The 13,552-nt window shown below is 42.5% G+C and overlaps 1 protein-coding gene across 4 annotated transcripts in view; it reads right to left on the bottom strand.

Annotated features, from left to right (window-relative positions):
* Positions 1-13,206, bottom strand: part of LOC106936985 (E3 ubiquitin-protein ligase RNF220-like) — a 39,650-nt gene extending 26,444 nt beyond the window's left edge. For all 4 annotated transcript variants that reach the window (XM_015018251.1, XM_015018253.1, XM_015018252.1 and 1 more), the window contains exons 1-2: positions 12,814-13,206; positions 11,131-11,730 (exon numbers count right to left, since the gene is read on the bottom strand). In XM_015018251.1, coding sequence (XP_014873737.1) covers positions 11,131-11,710 — 580 coding nt within the window. In that variant the 5' untranslated portion in view covers positions 11,711-11,730; positions 12,814-13,206. The remainder of the gene's footprint in view (positions 1-11,130; positions 11,731-12,813) is intronic.
* Positions 13,207-13,552: the final 346 nt, after the last annotated feature.

The raw sequence follows: 13,552 nt of genomic DNA, 5'->3' as shown, positions 1-13,552 counted from the left end.
GCCCCCCATAAAAAAAAAAAATGGTCAAAATGTAAATTTTAATTTCCCTTTTTTTTTTTTTTTTTTTTTTTTTATGATTTCGAGACTTTACTTTAAAATCTATGTCACTTAGAGTTGTCAGATATATGCAGGAATACCGTATGTTAAATACAGATTTTTCAATCACAGTTTGTTTGTACAAAATTTTAATTAGTTTCAATGAGTTTCAGTGGTGTTTGACAGCTAAAGTAGGGTCCGTTTAAAAAACAGAGTTAGCTTAGAACCCTGATCTATGATTATCTGACGAGAAGACAGTAATTTTAATAATAATAAAAATTGTGACAAGTTAAATCAAGTACAAAATGTGTCATTTTAGTGTCTTATCCATTTATGTCTACTGCTTTGAAATTATGGTAACAATTTTGATAAAATACACAATAAAATACATTTTGGAGGTTAATTCAAGACCTGAAATTTGACTGTGTTTGTTCCTAACTCCAACTTTTATAATAAAATAAAAAAGAATAAAATGGTAAATAAAGTCAAAATCATGCATTATCATCAACAACCCCCACAAAAGAGCAGAGGAACTAAAGAAGTTAAATTGCACTGTCTTTTTATGACAAAGTGGACCTGGATGTACATATTTATAAAACACCATCTTATCTGCATAACCAGATGCTTTTCACCTCTCCATTAGGAATCCGACATGTTGTTGTACCACTGAAATTTATTGCACAGCAGTATTTACAGCCTGCTAAGAACAAAAGTGAGCAGTAAATATAGTTTTATTCATGTTGTCTTCTGTGGCTAAAGGCCACAACATCCCTGTGTGCTGAGTGATGAATCCCACCATCACACACACACTGACACCATTCAGAAGAAGACAAATTAGACTGGAAGACTAGAAACTACAAATCATGTTGCTTCCAATCTTGTGCCTCCTACATGGGGCAGAAACACGACTGCAAACTTCTGAGTGTGTGCCCAAATATATCACTTACACACAGCGCTGTAGCCGTGGTGAGCGCAGCGCGCTGCAAGCCCCCTGTCGCTACGCCCCTCTGATCCCCCCTCCTGTCAGCAAACACGGGAGAACAAAGAGTCCAGTGGCAGCGCCAGTGGGTATAGATCTTCCTCCCTGTGTTCTCACTCAGCGGGGTCACAGAGGCGCTGCTCACAGTTCAATCTCCTCTACTTGAATGATCAGGAGCTTTTGAGCTGCTACTAAAGAACCTGGGTGCTCTCCAAGCCTGCGGGGGCATAAACCGGGCCGCCCAGAGAAAAATGCATCCAGACATGAGCAAAACACAAGGTACGAAACCCAAAACAGAGTGTGTGTGTGAAGAAAAGCACTTCACATTTAGAGTTAATCCTGAAAAGCAGAGGAAGTCTTTATGAGAGTCCAAACAAATATTAGTTGTTGTTGTTTTCTTCTCTACAAACACTACTGAAATGTATTTTCTCTGAACTGTTAATTGCAGACAAGGTGAAAACTTTTTGAACATGAGTTTATGTAGCAGGGCAATAGGCTAAAATAGCACAATCTTTATTGAAACCATCCACATCAAGCATCCTAATTATTCAGTGATTGATTAGTAATTGCACTAACAAGGGTCACGACCGAGACAATGGGATGTTTAAAGAGTCTCTTCTGTCTTTCAGGCCCGTGGAGCTACAGTCGCCCCGCCGAGCACCGCCTGTGTGGTCTATGGGGGACAATTAGCACAATCTCCATACTAATGGCACCCTGTAATGGACACTGCTGAGCCAGCTACTCACTGTGTTTGTGCTTGACTGTTTGCATATGCAAGGTTGTGTGAGGGAATGCTTCCATACGCGCATGTATGCTTCAGCATCACTGCCCTTCCTGTCCTCACAGTCCTCTGCACCGAACGTCCAACGCTTATGGTTTCTACATCAGCAGCTGCTGTGCAACTGTGCAGATGTATTGGTAGCAGGTAGCTTGATTTTTACAGTTCTGAACCCCTTCCGCCATCCTCTCAAGTTGCGCCTGTGGCCATGATCCACCGCCACTCATTAGCACAATAATAAAGAGTTGAGATGACACGTAAAAGGTTATATAGTGCTGGACTGCTGTTTTCCTACCAATTATCAGAGCTGTGATTTATGGCTCAGGCCCAGTGCTATTCTCTGAAGAGAACTGGGGGAGTGTTTACACCCTGACACGTCAGGGTGAGGGGGTCAATCCTGGTAAACTTTGACCTATAAGGCGGAGGTGCCCAAAAGGTGATCGGAGCACGCCAATACATTTGAGCTCCACTTGAAGTGACTCGATTGATCAGTGGGTCTTTGGGATGGCACTGCTAGAAATCTGGATCCTGTATTCACTAACATATCTGAACTGTAACATGAACAAGTTCGTGTGTTGAATCATTTTAATGTTGTGTTTCAGAATTTGTTGACAGCTTATTCATACAGATACGTTTTTAGATGAAAGCTGTTGTAGATATGTTAATGCATCTAAGAATACGCTTTTCATTCAAGTGGATGTCACCATTTTGTGCATAGTCTATGAAGAAGGGTGTGAAATCCTCAGTGTACTGCTTTGCGGGTTACTTTTGCTGAGATGTGTTGTTTTATTTATTTTTTTTCTACACTTAATTATCTTCAGATTAAAGTCTGATGCACCTTACAGTCTGCCGGTGCCACAAGAGTTCAAAAGTGTGCTAATCAGTCACATGCCATGCCATGGCAGCTACTTCAGCATTCAGCTTACTGAGATGAGTCTGTCGTCTTGCATTTTGTGTAAAGAAGTTTAATTTCAGTCATTAAAGTCTTCAGTCTTGATCTTGGACTCAGAGAAAATGACTTTTGAGTATCTCTGGCTCATGCACACAATTTTCTGACATGTCTAGAGCAGTGGTTCCCAAACTTTTTCTTCTGCGCCCCCCCAGTGGTTTCCAAACATTTTCTGGGTCCCCCCTATGGATTACAAATGGCTGTCTGGTTGAAACGACGTGTGTGACGGGGCGGGGGGGTTCAACTTTTTTGGGGGCAAAATGAATGTACGTAGCTGAAAATAGACACCAACATCGTAGCCTACAAGGTACTTGTTAAGCTTAAGGTTCTGTATTGATGTTAGCTAGTCATCTTTTAGCTAACGTTACCTGCATTCAACAGCTTTACTCAACTCAGTCGGTTAGTTTGGAGGGAAAAACTGTGAAAAGTTCTTTGCGTTTTGCTGGTTTGCTGCCGTGATTCTAACACAAACCTACGTAGCTCCGCACAGCAGCAGCAGGTCTCCTTCACAGGTGGAAACCCAGAGCGAGCGTCGTAGCGCTCATGTTGCGTTTAAAGGCGGTTCGGAAAAACAGGTTACAACATGTTAACAACGGATTACACAGTTTTAACTGCTGATAAAAGTGACAGAGGACACAAATATGGGAAGTGTGGAAGCCTCTACTGTATCAAATTGACATAGGAATAACAGAGAGTTGGCCGTTCTAAGGTAAAAACCCAGCGCATACAGTGTTCATGTTTTGTTTTTTTTCATCCAGACGGCTTCCCGCGCCCCCCCTGCAATGACACGGCGCCCCCTGGGGGGCGCACCCCACAGTTTGGGAACCTCTGGTCTAGAGTAATCCATGACACTCTGATGCAGCTAGTGAACAAATAGTGTATGCTACCGTGTCAAATGCATCGAAAGGCGCTTCTGGAGAGTCATTTACTTGAAGCAGAGTAGCTTCCATGGTTATTGAAACTCAAGACAGATATGCAGTAGTGATGGAGGGTATAAATGACAAAACTTTTACCCTACATCCTGCTAACAACCTCTCCGATCCATACTGTTGCATTTCATTCAGAGGAAAAGTGCAGTTCTCTGTATCAGTGTGTCGGGATTTAAAATGACAGTTATATATGTCTGCTCACAATAGTGTAAACTTTTGCTTGTCTGTAACGAATCCATTCTGCAACTCCCTCGAGACGTCTTTCTCTAACTCCAATCACTTTGAAAAAAAAAGAAGAGGAAAAAATGGCACATTTGACAATCAACAAGGGCTGTCAGTCCTGCTCATCAAGCCACCAAATGATGTCAGAAAGTCGTGTATGTGCGCCGCGACACCCTCACGCCTGGCATGCTCTCAGCGCATTGGCTTTTGTTAAGATCCGCCACAGCAAGGAGATCCGCAACAAGCACAACTGACATCCTGTAATGAGGTCTGCGTTTGACAGTAGGCATATACAAAACATTGCACTCATACTTTGTGCCATATATTAGATATGTAGGTCTCTGGTTTCCACCCAAGCATGCAGAATTGGTGTGGTCTCGCTGTCTGTCGGCGCTGTTCCTCAGCGGCATGTGTTTAACCCCAGAATGTGGCCTTCCTGCCCTCTCTATCTGCCTGACTGATTTGTTAAGCTCCGGGGACAAGGCGGAGGATGTGTATGTGTGTGCGTGCATGTGTGTGTGTTACTTCTAAACTACATGGGATGAAATCTACAGAAATACCGCCTTTAGCTTGAGCTTTTTTCCTATGCACACACACACACACACACACACACACACACGATGCCTTTGATGTGAGATCAGAGGCAGCGATGATGCAGGTCGATCAGGTGCACAGAGAGAAATGCAGAGGGAAGCAAATGGAAAGAAAGGTAGAAGGAAAGATGGCCTCCGATGAAACAAGGCTGTTGTTTTAACAACCCCGGGGCTCTGCACTCATTACACCCCTCTTCTTCTCTTCCTTTTTCCCCATCTCCCTTTTCATGCCTGAGCTCCAAATATCTCTGCACATGTGAAGACGGAGGCCCAGGCAGCACTTTTAAAATTTCTTTCTAAACAATGCATCGACCATCTAACAGGTGCTGATCACAAACAGTTGACCTCTCAGTTTACTAAATACGCACATTTTCTCCAATGAAAGTCCAAAAAAAACCCTGCAAGAATTATAAGAGAGCAGTCTTTCATCGACAAGCAGTGTGATCCTGCTTTTTTAAATGGATAGGAAAAACACACACAAACAGAGCATACAACAAACCTATAAATCTAAGTACGAGAAGAAAATCCTGTGTTTTCCCTTTTTTTCCATCCCTAAGAAGACACAGGGAAGGAGGCAAAAAGCTGAGAGGGCTTTACCCTCCTGCCAGGATAAAAGCCTCTTTTACTTGGGAGAACATTAGAAGAACAAACTACCGTCGCAACAGGAGGGGGAACAGTCAACCACGGCATGCTCACAGATCAAAAACAACCATCGTTATAACCGCGATGCTTTCCTCCCTGAGTGCCTACAATCGAGACGGACACGATCAGTGTGGTCAGAGAAAGAGCTGGCTGCAGATGATGCAGATTTACAAGCTGCAGAAACATCTGTCCAGTAAAAAATCTTCATTGCATTCTGGTGTATTTTTTAAGTTCCTTTTTTATTATTATTATTATTTAACTCGCCAACATTTTCCACGAAAGTGCAAACCGAATTAGTTGGAATCCCTGAGGTAAAAGGAGAATTAAATAACCCATATGTTAAAGCTGACTGTCATGCACGGCTGCATGGAGAGCACATGTGAGTCGACCTGGTAAGAGCATGCACAGTGATAATAATAGCAAGCTGCAGATACTATATGTGTATGCATGAGCATTGAGTGGTTGCTATTGATCTCTTGTGGTCTGGTAGGGGGATGTAAACACTGTGTCTTTCAACAGGAAGCCCTGGTCAATACCAGCAGTCAACAGCAGCCTGACACAGAACGCAGCGCCCTGTTAACAAATCGGCACACAAGGAACAGACTGTGCGTGAGGGGAGTCCTACAGAATACTTCTGCTACAATAAGATTAGCAGAAATAGCCTTGCAGACGCACAAACACCAGTAGAGCATTTCCACATTTTGCCATGTGACATGTAACCCTAACACTAGTGGGACAAGTTTTGCTGGAATTGTATATGAGAGAACAACAAATAGTGGGCATTTCTACTTACCCTCCTTTTCTACAAATACAGCTGCAAATGTTTGGGGTTATATTTGTATGAGATATTATCCCATATAAAAGGGGATATAACACGTCTAGAGACCCAAATTTCTGCCTTTTCCAAAGGGGCCAGATTTGCGCAGGCAAGAAACAGAAGCATTAACAACGTCATTAAATTGCACAAAGGTGGACACAATTAACTAATTAGGCAACTTCTGAAGTCAGTTGCTGCATAAAATTTTACGTCAGATTAAAAAGAGCTGAATTCATGTGTGTGCCGCACTTTCAAATTATCATTGAAAATAGTTCACAGTTGTGGACTGCTGCGTTGATCAATCATGAAGTAAATAGACTCTCTGTGTTTGTTAAGTCAGAAAATGTGGAAAAAGGTCAAGATAAATATTTTTTCCAAGGCTTTGTGTGGAATTAAGAATATTTCAAAGCAACACTATTTTCTATACTAACAGTTTTATATGCAGCAAAATTTTGCAATACATTAAAATTCAGACATTAAATAACAGATGTAAGCTGTGTTTATAACCAGATCTCGTCCCGTCAAACCTCACAGTGGAGATAATCCATGAGGCTAATCTAACATGAATACATGCAATATTGATTCTGGAGGGAAGCTGCACTCCTTCACCAACAACCCATGAATAACTGACTATGGAGAACACTTGCGCACAGAGCAGTCATGCCTAATTGTTTCCCTGCTATGAACTTCCTGCAGGATTTTACTGTCAGTAAGGTGAAAACCAGGTGTGTGTCTCAGAGATTTCTCACCCTCAGGAAACGACAGCTGCAACAATTCTGCCTGACAGGTAAATACAAAGTCATAATCATAATAATCGTACCACAACGCTGTTTTTTTTTTTTTTTTCAGATTTAAAGAAGCAATACACAGGAGAAATAATTATGCATATGGCAGCAAAAAAATAAAAAAAATCCATGTGTCTTTCAGCTGGTCTGTTAAACCACATGCAAGATAAGAACACAAACAAAACTCAACTGAGTGTGAAACAAGGTCTTGTTATTCTGTTCTGTTCTCCAGTGGTCATAGCATTTAATAGCTGCAATAGTCTAATAAAAGTGTTTGTTTTTCTTAATTGGGTTGAGTAGGAAAGTAAATTTCTTCAAATGTGCAGAAGGCTGTGATGTGAAAAGTAAAGAATTTCCTTCCACGTTTTGTAGTTTCATTAAGTATGTGCTTATTTATGCTAACAATGTCCACTCGTATCTGTGCAGTGCTGGTCTGTGTGAAAGCAGCGCTTGTAAATGTTGCATTTGTTAGCCGCTTCTACCGGCTGGACGTTTAGGTTCTACTTTACAACAAAAAGTGGCTCTCGCACATCTGGGTCCAGTTATCGCAGATCACACTTAGCTTTGCCTCTGCTGTGAGTTGCTGACACACACATACACACACTCATTGGAGCAGTCTGTGGCTGGCCGTGGCGTCTTTTTTTGCCACTCGGCTCCCCGAGCTTCCTAACTCGTGTTTCTGTTAAAAGGAACGTTTTCATTCCAGCTCAGGCCTGCGGCGGAAAAAGCATCTCCCCGAGGAAAATAAGCATGATTCGCTCCAGTGGAGACATCTGCCCTTTGAAAGTGAGCATGGCTGTTTGAACAGCTGTCAGAGCACACTGAGCATCCCAGACCTTTCCCTGATAAAAACAGAGGACAGGGGAGTCAGGGATGGGGAATGTCGACAGAAGAAAGACCCCAAACGGACAGGAAGAGACAGCCACTGGCGATGGCACACAAGGTGGGCGGGAAGAAGTGTCATGTACCTGCTTGTTGTCTAGACTGACAGGGAAGTGTGGGAGAAAAATACTAAACATGGTCAAATATCTACACACTGCTGTGAACTGGAAAAATTCCTGCAGGTTTCCTCATAAACTGGAAACAGAATAAAGTTATAAAGCTGATCTCTGAATGTAGTCAAGTCAAGGCAAGTTTATTTCTATAGCACATTTCAGAGACAAGGCAGTTCAAAGTGCGTCACATGATCAAAACAACACAGCAGCCAACCATGAAACAGGCAACAAACATATTTTGTCAAATGCCATCATAAAAAGAATCATCATCAAACATGCGTCAGATATATCAATCAACATTCTAGCTGTTTTTGTTCAAATGCAACTTTAAATAAATGGGATTTTAGCCTTCCTTTAAAGGAACTCAGTGTTTAAGCTGTTCTACAGTTTTCTGGAATTTGGGGAGCATAAAAACTGAACACTGCTTCTCCACGTTTGGTTCTGGTTCTGGGGATGCAGAGCAGACCAGAACCAGAAGACCTGTGAGGTCTGGAACAACGACGGGTCTGTGACATGTTCATTCAGTGATTTATAAACAAACACAAACGTTTTAAAGTCTAATCTCTGAGCTGTAGTGTAAGGACTGTAGACCTGGGATGATGAGCTAAATTTTCTTGGTTTTAGTGAGAATGCCAGCAGCAGCATTCTGGATCAGCTGCAGAAGGGCGACTGGTTAGTTAAGGAGAGCTGACTGCAAACTGGTGGACTCTAAAATCTCAACCCTACATCTGAGCTAACTTTAATTTCTACAGCTCTATTTTATATGTTCCTCACACACACACACACACACACACACACACACACACACACACACACACACAAAAATAGGGATACGCCAACCAATTTACCACAGAATTGGCTCATTTTTACCTGTTCATCTGTCCAGAGACTGGCCAATTAAATACTCAAAAATCAGATTGTTTCTTTTTCTTTTTTTGTCACATGCCCAGGTTTGCCAAGGTTCCTCTTGAAATTGAGATCTAAATAAATCTCAGTGGGGTTTTACTTGGTTAAATAAAGAAAATAATAAAAAATAAATTTAAAAAAAAGAACCCATTTTAATGTATAAATGTGGATAATTTTGTAATAACCCAGTGTAAGTGCAGGATCCAGGTTCCTGGGCAAGAACCAGTGCCGGTTTCTTGCCCAAACAAGTTTCCTTTAAGAATGCAAAATATTATAGACTTACAGTTAAATAACTTTTGTCCTTTTGTTTCTTCTAAACAGTGCATTGTTTCTATAAATTACTTCTTCCATACAAAACAAAATATTCAAAATGTTGTAGACCTAAATGTGACAGTGTAATAGAGTCACTAAAATAACATGGAAACAAGGAAGAGGGTGCTTACACCTTGCTGCTAAACTTACTGTGCATGAGGTCAAAGATCTGGTTTGAGTTTTTGACATTATAATTTTAGATAGCTGCATATTGGTTATTTATTATTTACCTATCTGATAATTTAAAACGCCTTAAGAGTGATATTGTTTGCTATTTTTCGTTAGAAACATAAAATACGGTGTTATCAAAACATCCATTCAGTAGAAAATGAAGACATGAATGTTTTGCAAGAGGTCCTGTAAATCCTGGTGGTATAAAGTCCAATCTGGGTACTTAGAATAAAAAAGAAAAAGTAAAAAACTGAAATTGGTCTCAGCCAGCAATAGCCTGATCGGTGCATTCTCTAACAAAATGCAAAAACTTCACACCTACAGCAATTTCACAGATGAAGTAAAGTTTATATGAGTTAAATGTTTCTTTTGGCTTAAGTTTGCGGGCTCAGTGTGAATTTGAAGACCTATTGTTGCTGCTGTGTCTGAGGAGGCGAAACTCTTGCACTCAAAGAAGATTTCAAGCTTAACACTTAAGACTTTTGCTCCTGAAGTGACTGTCTGTTGCCCAGTCAAGAGGAACAAGTGTATGTCAGCCTTAGAAAAGTGCAGGGAGCTCAATTGCATTAAAGCTCTTAGTTTGCCTGAGCTCCAATCTAATTGGATAAAGCTGGAAAAGCAGCTTCCAATGTGCATGAATCCCCTTCTTTTACTCCTGATATTTTTTTCCATATATTTGTAGGAGCAATACTCCTTGTTCTCCTTCACCCTGACTTTTGTCCTTGTCAACATTCCCCCCAAATGAGGCTCCCGAAATCAGGTGGTTGGGCATGCATGCATGAGCGCAGTGTAGCAAACTCTTTTTTTAAATTTTTTTATTTTATTTTTTTTATATCAGACACACCTCTCACACCAGCGTGCCGGCTCGGCTGGCATCTTTTCTTTTCCTGGCCTTATTAAAATTCCATATTGAGATTCCCCGCTGCCACTCCGCCTCCCCGGCCCCCGTCACTCAACCACCAGCCGGCGACAAAAATCAGCAACTTTCAACAAAGACATGCACATATGCAAAGTGACACACACACAATCCAAACTTTTCTTAAGACAACTCATCCCTGCTACCAGCCTTTATGTGTGGGATGAAAGTTTTCTTTAGGTGGAGTGTGTGAGAGCGCAAACGCATTCGCACCCCCAATCCCCTTTTCGCCTCTCCTCACTTCTTCTTATTGTCATTATTTTCGATGGTGTCCCCCTCTGATCTCCCGAGCCTTTTGGGGTGCTCTCTCTCCCTCTCTCTCAGCTCTGTCTTGTCCCTTTCATCTGTCAGGCGCTCCCCTCGGCGGCCGCCGCTGAAGGGGGTTTGATTTCCCATCATGCCTAGCATCGCCTCCACTGACTCACTCCCTTCCCGTCATCCCTCTGAGGCGAGAGTTGTGCCCCCGCGTCGTTGGGCAATTATCCCCGGGAGTAATGAGGAGCGTCTCTCCCCTGTGCGCCACGCTGACTGACACCTCTCCCACTCATTTGTCAACAAATCAGACGGCTGGTGTGGGCGACCGTATTGAGCTGAGGGTTGTCGTTGGTAGGGAAGCTCGGGCTGAAGCACATCGTGCGTCTCTATCTCTCTGTTTCTCTCTCTCCTCCTCCATCCCTTCCTCCCCGTCTCTGCCACCTCGTTATCTCTGACAGGGTGTCACTCGTTCCCGCTCTCACTCCTCCCGTGTCAGCCCTGCATGTACTACCGCATATTTGTGCAGAAAAGCCAGACTTCCAATAGGCCTAATGGTCATATGTGGCTAATGATCACTAAACTGAATGAGTGTCACTGTTCAATCTATTTGTGTCGAAGTCGGCCGGAGACGGGCCGAAGTAAACAGCCGCCTAATTAGACAATATTCTCTCGGATGCAGCTGTGGAGGATGTGTTCATGTCAGGTCACGGGGAGCATGATGGTTAGGATCATAACCAGCTCTATTCTCGGTGGTAAAGACATGAGTTGAGTGTCAGTGTCTGAGTTACACAGATAAAGCATGTATCAGATGTTTTTCTTCCTCTAAGTTGAGTGTGTCTACTCACTGTGCTCTTTGCGCTCCTCCGGGCTGGATGAAACCTCGCCGTCAGACAGCAGGCCGGACATGGAGAACAACTTCCTCCCTGCCTCCTCCCCAGCCTTCAGGGGCCCAAAGTCAAACTCTTTACCCTCCACTTCCGGGAAGCAGCCCTTCAGCCTCTTGGCTGGGGTGAAGGCCGACTGGTAGCCCCCGGATTCCCTCTCCTCTTGTGGGGAGGCGAAAGGCCGGAAAGCCCCCAGCCCGCTGTGGTTGAGCATGCCCAGGGTAGAGCAGTCCAGGTTTGGAGGGGTGAACTGAGGGTGGAGATGGAGCAGAGACGTTGGGAAGTCCCGGGACGGGAAGGTGCCCGACATGGGAGCCTGACGCTGGTACATGGAGGTGAAGGTGTAGGAGGGTGAAGGAAAGGGGAGGTGGAGGTCCTTTTCCACAGAGACCGGGACCCCAAAAGGCCGGGGTGCCTGGCAGGGGACGGAGGCGTCTCTGCCGGCTTCTGCTGTGGATGCCAGGACCATGAGGGCCGGGGAGGCCAGGGGAGTCGGCAGATAGGAGGGGTTGTCCATCTTAAAGGGGCGGTGGAGATCCATTCACCTCCCTGCTGGCGGTTCTGAGGCAGAGAGCGGGAGAAGGCAGGTTGTCAGACGATGACTCACCCAAGAGGTTGTTAATAATCTTTCAGTTCGTCTGGGAACATAATTTAATCCACAACAACAAAAACACAACATTTCAATAAACTAAACAAAGATATAATCTTTTTTTTTGTTTTTAAATAAACCCTATCTTTAGTTTGTTTTGGTCTGTAACCAAGCAGTTTGATTAATTCAGTTTTATGTGAAACTGTTTCAGCTTTAGAGGTATTTTTTTATAATCACAGCTTTTAAATTTAATTCCAATATTTTTTTTTTTTTTTTTAATATGGACTGGACATGCTGGACAAGGCCTGCAAAGTCTGTAAATAATTATGACCAAATAAATTGCCAATAAAGCCTGCAAATGTTAACCGAAAAGTGAGATTGACCTATGGAATAAAGTAATTTCTGAAATGTGTTATCTATGTTTTTTAGTAACACTTGAACATTTTAATCGATTCAGGACGTTTTAAGAAATTATAAGTCTGATAATAAAATGTTTTCCAAAAGTATTACAGTGTTACAGCTCACAGTGTTTTTAACTGTAAGCTGCTTAAATTAGAAAAACATAAAGTTGTATAAGGTTGTGTACAATATACACGTAAATCATGAACGACTTAAAAATCTAACTTGTGAATTAAATGTAATTAGTTCACAAGATTAAAAAAAACTAAATTTATACTTTTCTTTCTTGAGTTAGACGGTTTTGTCTTTTGTTCCTGGGAAAATAAAAGTTTCTCAAATAGCGTATTTTTTTTCCCATAAAACACTGCGCATATTTTTGTACAAATGTGCTATATTTGTAATGTCTCTTTACAAATAAAAGGGCTAAAATAATTACAGAGATCCTTCTTCTTCCTGTAATTTCTCCTTTTTTATTATTATTAATATCTTTCAAAACAGCATAAAAGTTTCCTTCAGCAGCGACAGCGCACTGCTTAACTCGGAAACCAGCCGCCAGAACAGAAAACATGACAATCAAATCACCAATTAAGGCAATTAAAGCAAATGAAGCTGTAATCAGTCGTGTGATCACGACCCATCAGTGCGTCGGCACTTACCGTGATGAAGTTCCCAAAGCGCGGCTTGGTTCGGCTTCACTTCTTCCCCTCTGAGTGCTTTCAACTTTTTTTCTCTTTCTTTTTTTTTTTTTTTTTTTGTTCAGAGTCGCGACACTTTCTCCACAAGCACTACAAAAAATATGCATATAAAAGAAACAGGAAAAAGAACAGCGTGGCAATGCGGAGAGGGCTTTCTCTGTACTCCTCCAGATGTTTGCGTGTTTTTTCTCCGTGAAGAGCTGAGACGTGCGCAGCTCAGAGCCGTGCAGCTGCTGCGTGTGTCTGACTGTGCGGGATGAAGGCAGCGCTGAATGGACTGGCTGCGGGTCGCTCTCTGTCTCTCTTGGTCTTTGCGCTCCGTGTGACAATCACCCCCCTCTTCTTTTACCCTGCCCTCTTTCTCTGTAGCCCCCCACACGTCTCCCCCTTCTCCTCCACCCTCCTCTGAGACCTGCATGCCTGCTTGTGGACACATGCAATCTTTTGGCCCCACTAAAGCTGAAACACCTACACCCAAACAGTCCGAACGTAAACACATCTTTGGCAGGAGAAACTTTAAAGTTACCTGTCAGATCCTGTTGTAAAACCTTTCAGATTCAATTAAAAATACAATTTGTCACAACACCTAATGTACAGATTTTCTATTTGTTTTATGATTTTTTTGTTGCGAATTGTGATTTAATCGTGAAAAGCTTTCACCAGCGACTGTTTCTGCTGACATCACACGAGGCTACAAGCT

This window comes from Poecilia latipinna, unplaced genomic scaffold, assembly GCF_001443285.1.
Source record: "Poecilia latipinna isolate Pla-1442-1.1 unplaced genomic scaffold, P_latipinna-1.0 Scaffold2257, whole genome shotgun sequence".
Classification (NCBI taxonomy): Eukaryota; Metazoa; Chordata; class Actinopteri; order Cyprinodontiformes; family Poeciliidae; genus Poecilia; species Poecilia latipinna.
This window is presented reverse-complemented; position numbering and strand designations above follow the sequence as displayed.